The 9,767-nt window shown below is 39.3% G+C and overlaps 1 protein-coding gene across 2 annotated transcripts; it reads left to right on the top strand.

Annotated features, from left to right (window-relative positions):
- The first annotated feature begins 722 nt into the window (after window positions 1–722).
- Window positions 723–4,441, top strand: LOC146514244 (ADP-ribosylation factor-like protein 3). Of its 2 annotated transcripts, XM_085167000.1 has the most exons (6): window positions 773–938; window positions 2,072–2,215; window positions 2,327–2,443; window positions 2,526–2,576; window positions 2,790–2,975; window positions 4,165–4,441. In XM_085167000.1, exons 1-6 carry the CDS (start codon window positions 936–938, stop codon window positions 4,213–4,215), a joined length of 552 nt encoding a protein of 183 aa, XP_085023126.1. In that variant the 5' UTR covers window positions 773–935; the 3' UTR covers window positions 4,216–4,441. The 2 variants fall into 2 exon arrangements, with proteins under 2 accessions (XP_085023124.1, XP_085023126.1); XM_085166998.1 differs by lacking the exon at window positions 4,165–4,441 and having other exon boundaries at window positions 723–938; window positions 2,790–3,463.
- The last annotated feature ends 5,326 nt before the right edge of the window (window positions 4,442–9,767 follow it).

Raw genomic sequence — 9,767 nt, 5'->3', positions numbered from 1 at the left:
TTTCTTTTTCTTCTTTGTATTTATGGTGAACTGGTTTTGTGCTGCTGGAACGAAATTATGGTCCCTCCCCAAGGGATGAATATTCTATTCTGCTCTTTTTGTGACATTTGCCCAAAGACCTGATACCATTTATTTTGGTCTTATTTTGTAGCACTGACTTTAGTGAAAAAGACTATAGAGCATTTTACCATATTAGGCTGATGAGATAAAATGTAAGTTCTCAAATTATTCAGTTTAATTTAATTTACATAATGCCAAATCACAACAACAGTCACCTCAAGGTGTTTTATACTGTAAGGTCAGAAGCCTACATTAATAGAGAAAAATCCCAACAGTCATACAACACCTTATGAGCATTTGGCGACAGTGGGAAGGAAAAACTCCCTTTTACCAGGAAGAAACCTCCAGCAGAACTAGGGCAGCCATCTGCCGCATCCGGTTGAGGGTAAGAGAAGGGATACAGGACAAAAGACATATTATAACTAATGATTGAATGTAGAATGGTGCATAAACTCATAGTGTGAAAAAAAAGGTGAGTGAAGATTTATTTAATTTGTATGCTATTTTTTTTGTATTCTAATCTTTGAACTCTGTAGTTCACAATTATCGCTAATAATGATAATAACGATAAAAAATGTTATTAAAATTTTATGAAAATTAACTCAAAATCAGCTCTGAAGTGAATAACCAGAAAAAAAAAAGCAAATTAACTATTTATGTTCTTTTTATTTTCTAGAAAGATACTTTTATTTTTTAACCTCGCGCCACAGGAGCCCTCTTGCCCAGCGATCACGTCGTTTACGCTGACGTCACCGTTTCCGTAGCAACAGAGCCTGACAGCCGTTCTGCCAGGAGGCCAACAAGCACGTGTGGTCAGAGAAGACGTTAATCCACTCACACACTGAGCGAGGGCCACAAAACCACCCGAGAAAAACATGGTGAGTTATAATGATTCACGGCCGCAGCGGGTTTTGTTTGCGTTGGGCAAAATGACTTTATTTTGATTTTGTTTTATATTTAAAACAAAATTACTGAAATTACTTTTGGCACCTGGTAAACATTGGTGACAATGGTCTAAAAACAGTTAAATGATGTGTCACATTTAGCCAAATACTGAGGGCAGTGTATGTCATACTGGTCATTAAACTGGCCGTTTTATCCCTGAAACATAATACTGTTTCACTTTCAGTCGTTGATATAACTCAAACCTTTTGTTTGCCAGTGCCAGGATTAAACTATATATATTTATTATATCTGTTTATTTATATTTAGACTTGGACTTTTTCAACCCAGTTTATTTTTACCTATATATAACTATCACCTTAAGGTACTTATTGTAAGGCAAAGAGTTTAAACCAGGTATGGAGACGTTTGTTGAAAGGTAAACAGAAACACTTTTATAATTTTATATAAACTAAATTTATATATGGAGTACCTTTCAAAGTTGGAGCTAAAACAGACTTTATATGGGGAGTAAAGCTGACGTAAAAGAGATGGAGAGGGAAATAATACATGATAATAATTTATAATACAAAAATAAAATGCACAAATTACAAAAAAGTAGTGGCTCAGAAGATGGATTTTAAAAGTGCTATGTGTATTGTTTTGTCTTTTCAGAGCAGATTTTGTATGGTGAGGGGTCACTGTCGCCTTAAAAGTAAATAGCATGAGCCAAAGCCTTTCCTTATTTCCCTCCTCTGGACAGAAGCCACTCAGTAACTTACTAACCTCGGATGGCTAAAGAGGTCTTTAGGGCTGGTACATTTATAGGTCACTGCAGCTAAATCCTCACACTCTAGATGATTCTAGCTGTTGGGTGAGAGTGTAACATGCTGTGTGTACTGTGTCATGTTCCTGTGACAGACTCTACCAACAGGGTGGTGTACTGTAACTGGTGCGAGCTGAAAATGATGTGGTCCAGCAGCTTATTCAGGCTTTATCTGATAAAACGTAGGCCATGACTCTGGAAAAGCAAGAAAATGCTTGCAGGTTCCTCAGTGTTATGACATCTTGTAAGCTGCTGTTCCTTTAAGACTAATCAGCTCTAATATGTGCTTTGATCCTCCTGCAGGGCCTTTTGTCCATCCTTCGGCGGCTGAAGCAGGCTCCAGAGCAGGAAGTACGCTTGCTGCTGTTAGGGTTGGATAATGCCGGCAAGACCACTGTGCTAAAACAGCTGGCAGCCGAAGACATCAGCCACATCACCCCCACACAAGTACACACATCCACACTCTCTCACATGCACAGAAATGTAGAGTCCTGTCATTTTTAGAGCCTTTGAATTCTCCTGCTGCAGATATTAAGCATCTGCGATACCTTTCTTAAGGGCTTTAACATCAAGAGCGTGCAGTCCGCAGGCTTCAAGCTGAACGTTTGGGACATTGGAGGTCAGCGCAAAATCCGACCATACTGGAGAAATTATTTTGAGAACACAGATGTGCTGGTACATACGTAGTCTTCATAATATCATTTTTTTTTCTGTGTTCTGATCAGTTTGTTAATATCTACGACTGTATTGTGTGCAGATCTATGTGATTGACAGCTCAGACAGGAAACGGTTTGAAGAAACAAGTCTGGTGAGCTCCATAAATACTTTTACATTTTAAGGAGGCGCAGTAGTCATCTTCTGATAAGGTTGAAGGTTAGAAGGCATTCAGGAGCTGTTGGAATTAGAAGCTGATCAGGGATGATCGGCAGTATGATGTTGTGTTGCTTCTCAACACGTCTCAGTGGTTTTTCTGTTGGCAAACACCATTAGAGCAAGTGTATGTGACTGCACCGTGTTACAGGAGCTAGCTGAGTTGCTGGAGGAGGAAAAGCTCGCCACGGTGCCGTTGCTAATCTTCGCCAACAAGCAGGACCTGATGACAGCTGCTCCAGCGTCAGAGCTGGCAGAAAGTCTCCATCTGCACACAATACGGGATCGCATGTGGCAGGTGCAGGCCTGCTCGGCGCTCACTGCAGAGGGAATTCAGGTAAACATAGAAACGGACACAGTCTGCAAACGCAACATCGCACACACAGCAAGGGTTGGGATAGTTGCCTGCAGCCGCTTTCGGAAGTCAGGGAATGCTGGGATTTATTTTACCTGTCCTGGTCTTAAAAAACAGGCTAGAGGGGCTGAAGTTTGTTTAAGTAAATCACGTTACGATAAAATAGAATCATTTAACCGCGTTATGGTAGATTTCTAAACACAACCTATAATACCTTTAGATAGTAAAAATAAAATCAGTACAGTTCAATGGAGTAAAATGACACAAAGGAAGCACAATAAAATAGAAATATGCAGAATAATTAATGAATACAAATCTAAATATAACACAAACTTGGATATATGTTCTTTTTTGTGGCAATGGAGCAGAGACAGATGTTTAAGGAGGTGTTCCACTGCAGAGGGTGGTCTCGATTATCCATGAGGGCCTCATATCCTCCTCCCCAACATATCCACAGTCATTTAGAAGACCTCGGCATCAGCTAATGAAGGAATCCAAAGTGTGCTGAATTTAAACAGGGAAAAGAGGAAAAAGAAGCAGATTACTTAAGATCCATTATTCCTTTAATTGCCATCATAAAACACATGCTTGTATAAGAAGATTTCCTATCTGGGTGGATCAGTTATGTCATCTTTCTAAAGACTAAAGAAGCTCAGCTGCTTTGTGTTATCATGTGCATTAAAACAGTTTGCTACTGCCAGTCTGCGCGTTTCACTGCTTTGCCTCAATTTCATGGGTGGGATGGTGATGTGTGGAGCATGGAGTTTGCATGCTCTCCCGTGCATGTTCCTTACACCTAGCACTTACATGCTAGGCTAAGTATTTTTTCCAAATTGCCCATCTGCAGTGAGTAAAGTAGATTGAGTGCTTGAAGTGTATAGGATAAAGTGCTGTGTGACTGCGTGCTTAAATATATGACTTGTATTCTTATCAATTTTAGTGGCGGTAAGTAATCAGTAGCACAAAAGTCCTTGTAAGAAATGATGTTAAATGCATAAATAATAAATCACAATGGTTGTCTGGAAAATATGATCAAACAGCAAAAAAATCACACAGTACTTCTGGAGATATATTTTGAATGCTATTTTTAGGTCCACTTCATTTTTACTTCTCTAATTTTCCACAATTAAAAAAATATATAATTCTGTGTATTTATTTATGTTTTTTTCAGGATGGGATGACCTGGGTTTGCAGAAATATAAAGTTTCGGAAGAAGCCATGAAAAATCGCATCTTACACCTGGAATATCCAGTGTTTCATGTTCAGGACAGGAGATGACATCATGTGGTAATTCTTAAAGACACTTGTGTCTTTTTTTCCTTATGTGGCATCAAAATAATTAGTCACTGTCAGCACAGTTGTCCAACACAACCCTCAGCCCTGTATTACATATCTTAAAATGTATATACTGTAAATAGGCTGTTTTATTTAAACTGTACACGCTTTTTTTTAAAATAATTAAACTATGTTAACTCAGTGTTTTGTAGACAATGTGGTTTTTTTTAAATAAGCATTTGGTGTTGTGCAGAGGATTCATGAAAAATGGAGGTCTCTTCAGTCGAAGCTAGAGGGCGATATGGTGCTAGTCTTGTGTATCAGAGCCTTATGCCAAATTATTACATCTCTTACTTTCTGTCAATGACAAAGCCAGGGGGAGGGCCTTGACGCTGGTGGTGCAGTGTGTGTGTGTGTTTGGGCAGGTGGGGGATATATAATAAGCTGTAAGGATAAAGTTTTTCATTCATCCTGTCACATTCTAACACAACTCAAGCCACAGGCAAGAATAAACAGCCAAAACGTAACTGAACTGGCCTGTTACTCAGGCACAGGCAACACAAAAATGAAACCCCCCGCCCTGTGACACATCAGGCGCACACACAGTTCAAATTAATTATGAAGACATTAAAAAGTATGCCAGTGATGCGACTACAAATTCTTTAAAGGCTCAGTAATCAAGACATAGAGTCAGCCTGTTTGCACACAGCTGGCTGGAATCTGTCGGAATATTTTACTCGGCCCAAAAGCCAAATTTGCGCAACATATAACACAGTCATGTACCCTTCTACAGCAAAGGTAGCTGTATGAAAGGTTACCTTCATCAGAATGTGCTGATATAATGATCCAAATGTGACTTGGTGCTCAAAGGTTTAGGCGATAAAAGCTCATGATGGGCACTGAGGAGATGTTGTTCAAAATGTCTGTGATGGCATTCATCAGGGACCTGTGTGTGAGTCTCTTCTGCGTCATGGTAACCATGTTTTTAACTGCAGCCTGGAAAATGATTACTCAGATGAGGCCAAGAGGGATAATTCCAGGAGTTTTCAGGGGGATGAAACTCCTGTTAGGCTCTTTTTGTCAGCTGGTAGTTAAAAAAATATATCTTTGCACATTTATATGATAGCTGATAGCTCACTTTGAAATGCACCAGTTTTAATCTATTAGTGACTTCTGTTTAATGTCATTTGACCATGATGCTAGGTGTTGTTTTTATTATGGTTACCTTTGTTCTACCAGGAAGTCCCACTGAGATCACAATCTCTTTTAAAAGAGAAACCTGGCAAAGACAGCACTCATGCAAACTCAGAACAAAAGTCAACAAAATTCTCCTTTACTGGAGCTTATTATGCTTTTAAAGAAAGAAAGTCAATTTTCTGTGCTTTACTCATTTATTACAATTTCATAATTCAGATATTTCTCAAAATAAACCAATGACAGCAGGAATAGTGTGTGAAGTGTTTTGACAACTTTATTTTATTTTTTTGCATTAAGGTGGGGGTGCTATGACGTCTGCCTTTTGGAGGTGGTGGGTGGGGCTTCTGCTTCCCACGGCCTTGACCAGTGATGTTGCATCCTTTGCCATGTTTGATTTGTCGCTTACATAATTTTTTTTCTTCATACAATGTTCTACAATTTCAAAGTGTGCTTTAAATGTCTTGTTTTGTCACAGCGCTGCTGCGCTCAGGTACGGAAGCTCTACATCATGAGCAAAATGACCATAAAACACGCACACCTGTGTCTGCACACAGGAAACAGACCTCAACACATCTCTCTTGCATATGCAATAAACCATACAGAAACACCTTGGCCATTCAATTACTCAACTTCTCACCTTGTTCACCATGATTTACCACAAGGCAATTGCATTTTCTGTCTATTTTTCTTTTTTGTCTTCTGCAGCACATTTGCCACAAACCCCACTAATCTGAACTGGATGAGTGCTCCACTGTGGTCCTATAGGGCATTTACATACAAACCTTTTCTAGGACTAATAGCTCTCTCCAATACAATTTGCATTTATATAGCCCCCTTCATACCCAACATGATTTGGCACCTTTGCCCATGATAAAAATAAACCTCCTCCTTTGGCCTTGAGTTACTGCCCTGCTGCCGGTTGTGTGTGTGTGCACTTGTGTGTCCCTCAACATATACAGGGTTGGCTGATTTTAATATGCCAAAGCTGCTTGGTCGTCAGATGGAGACTGAAACAAGTGCAAAGCCTTTAAAATGGACCTCATAATGATTTGGTCTCATTCCCTGTGTGTGTTTTCTGCTATACAGTATGCATGAATTTTGTCGATATAGCAGTGTGGGGCACTAGAACACACTAGAAGACACGAGGTAAATATTAAACCACAACAGATCTTGCTGGACAAACTACAACAGAACACGTACAGCACTGACCCAGCCCTCATTTATTTATGTTTTGCTTCCAAGAAGCAAGGTCCTTCAAATGTTTTCTTTGGACGTTGGCTGCATTTTCATTCATCTTCAATCTAGTCCTTGTTCTTGTTCATGTTGATGTTTTGGCTGTTGAACTAATTGAAACTGACCTGTGGACCATTCAAACATAAAAGGTTACCTAACTAAAGAGAAGAACCAGCGCTCTATGTACAAATTACACACATTTTAGCAAAGAACCAATTTTAAATTGTGTCTTTAGGCACTTCCCTATCACAAAAGTACTTTTCACCCTCAACCTACCAAAACGACAAAGATAAAACTGTTTATCAGAAATAAAACTGTATTTTTACACCAACAAAGTGACTCCTAAAGAGCTGGTAGTTGAAAACTTGGAAGCTGGACAAGTGGAGGACAGAAGAAAAAGTGGTATGTCTGAAGAAACTACTACTGATGGATTGTATGTGAAAGTCATCTCTTTAAATAATAGGAAAATATCCAATTGATCCGTCTACTGTTCACTCAGCTTCTCAGAAAAAATGCTGTTGTGATCCTGTATGAAAAAAGTGAGAAGAGAGGCACAATAGTGAGTTGCTACAGAAATCTGTAAAGCAAGGTGGAGGCTATGTCATGGTTTGAGGCTACGTTTCAGCTAATTGTGCTGGAGATCTTGTCGAATTAATGGAATTACAACCACAAGAAAGTACCATCAGATTTTCATCCACCATGCCACACCATCTGGAAAGCATCAGACGGTGACTTAATTTTTTTTTTTTACCATGACAGTGATCCCAAATACACTGCCAGTGCCACAGAAGTGGATAGAAAAACACACAGTGGATCCTTATCAGTCATGGACTGGCCTCGTCAGAGCCCGGACTACAACATTATTGGAGCAGTCTGGGATCGTGTTGACGGAGAACAGAACAAATGCATTGATTAGCATTTAAAGAAATTATGAGAAAGCTTGCTTAAGAGAGGTCAGTGTGTGTTGAAGATGAAAGATGGTTATGATAAAATATTGATTTATTTTCCAGATTTCCCTTAAATACTATATTTTCTTGATGTGTTTACAGGTTTCAATAAATTGCTTCACATATTTCTCATTTCCTAGTAAAATATAAAGAAACAAGAGGGGGGTCAATTTCTTGAAATAAATCTATCAACACTAAAAACAAAATGGAAAAACAAGTTGAAAGTCTAACATGTTAGATGATAAAAGACCTACTTTCTCTCTGCACTGTTTAATCATTAACAGTTTTACCAAGTGATAGTCGTTCACCCTGTAAAACATATACCCAATTATACACATAAGGAATCGGACAAATCTTTCCTGATTTATCTACAAGTTGTCTCAAAATCAGATGGCAAAGGTTGTGGAGTAGCTTTAAATACCCAAAATTAATAAAACAGAATTTAGCGAATAGGTAATTGGATTGGAGTAACCAGTCTTTGTTACCTTTGGCTCTATCATCAGTGAGGTGAGAGGCAGTCAGGCCTGCAAAAGGCCATAAATCACAGGACTTTCCCAGCTTTTCAAGCCGGCACTCCAAGCCTCCCACACAGGGGAAATGAAGGGCAGAGGGTCTAACTGACTCACAGGGCCTGTGAAACCAGGAGAGAGCTTCTGTGACTTAATTAAACTGTTGTGTATCTGGCAACTCATACCCTTTTTTTTTATTCAAAGATATTGAATCCATACAAGAGAGTGACATTTAGAATGGGACTTCCTCTGAACTTATTTAAACTATTCATATTTATATTTTATCTCCATCCTTTGAGTTCTCCAACGGGACTACACTGCTAATAGTGATAGTGATAATAGTGATAACTTGCAGTGGTTCAGTCAGTCAGTAGCCATACATTAGAAATACCACAAAGGGCTGCTTTTTCAGAAATTAGTGAGGCAATCATAAACTTTTCTGCATCTTTGGGGTAAGATCATTGTTGCTGTGGCACTAAAACACAGGTAATCTATGCACTGGTTGGGTACCATATATACACGAAGTGGTCCCAAAAAAGTGAATCTTTTTGCATACATAGCGTTAAGACTTTGCTTTTACTTTGAGATCCTTTTAGGCCTTTGAACAGAGTGAGATGTAGTTGTATAACAATCAGTAAAATGTAGTAAAGGGCAAGAAAAAAGCAATTCTAGAAATAATGAGTCCGTAATAAAGAGGTGAAAATCTAGTTTTATTTCCTCACATATCTGGCTTTGAGCTTTGCACCATTACAGAAAAATACAAACAAATGCCATACAACTAATAAATTGCCAAACAGCGAGGTTCATCAGTGAGTTGGTGTCCTATTCTCAACCATTCTTTATTATCTATATATATTGATAATATATCATAATGTGTTAACTCCTTACATAATATTCTGTAAGAAAACATCCTGCAGCATGTGTTCCTGTTCAACTCAATAAAACAGGGATAAACTCATGTAGACTCAGGCGAGTCTTTACTCTGATAGCAACACTCCATACTTTTCTAGGATTTAATTTTAAACCAAATTGGAGCCTCTCATAGTCTTTTTTTCTTCTCCTCTTCAAATAAAACTCCCATGCAAGCAGCTATAACCACTATGAATCTGGCACATCCCTCTAGTAGCAATTACTGTGTTGGGAATAGTTTGTTTGGCCAGCGCGGCGTCCATCCTGCCTCATTCCCAGGCCAATCCTTTATGATTAAGCAGATAAGTGGTGGTACTGGATGATAAAGCAAACAACAAATGCCCACATTCCTCTCATAGCTCCTTTGATGTGTGTGTGCCTCTGCAGGGCTCCTACCTCTCCGAGTCCCCTTTGCTATAATCAAACTGCAGAGTCATAAACAGCGAGGGATGAGGTCTATAAAAATCGTGAGTCTCTATCAGCCAGAGGGACAGAAGTTCACACCTCAGAGCGGGTCAGTTTCAAAGCTTGGGAGGGGGGTCAGCTCAGGGGTTGGCCTGGGAGGGGGTCCAGGGCTCTGTTTGATGCACCTGAGACAGAAAGCAGAGGGGTAGAGATTGTGTCAGGATGAACTAAGAAGTTGTGTAGTAATGCAGCGGGTGCTATCAGAAGCTTTTGTTGGGCTCCTGGTCCAGATCATGCTT

Source organism: Neolamprologus multifasciatus, chromosome 7, assembly GCF_963576455.1.
Source record: "Neolamprologus multifasciatus chromosome 7, fNeoMul1.2, whole genome shotgun sequence".
Lineage (NCBI taxonomy): Eukaryota > Metazoa > Chordata > Actinopteri > Cichliformes > Cichlidae > Neolamprologus > Neolamprologus multifasciatus.
The sequence above is the reverse complement of the archived record's forward strand: the minus strand, read 5'-3'. Positions and strand labels throughout refer to the sequence as shown.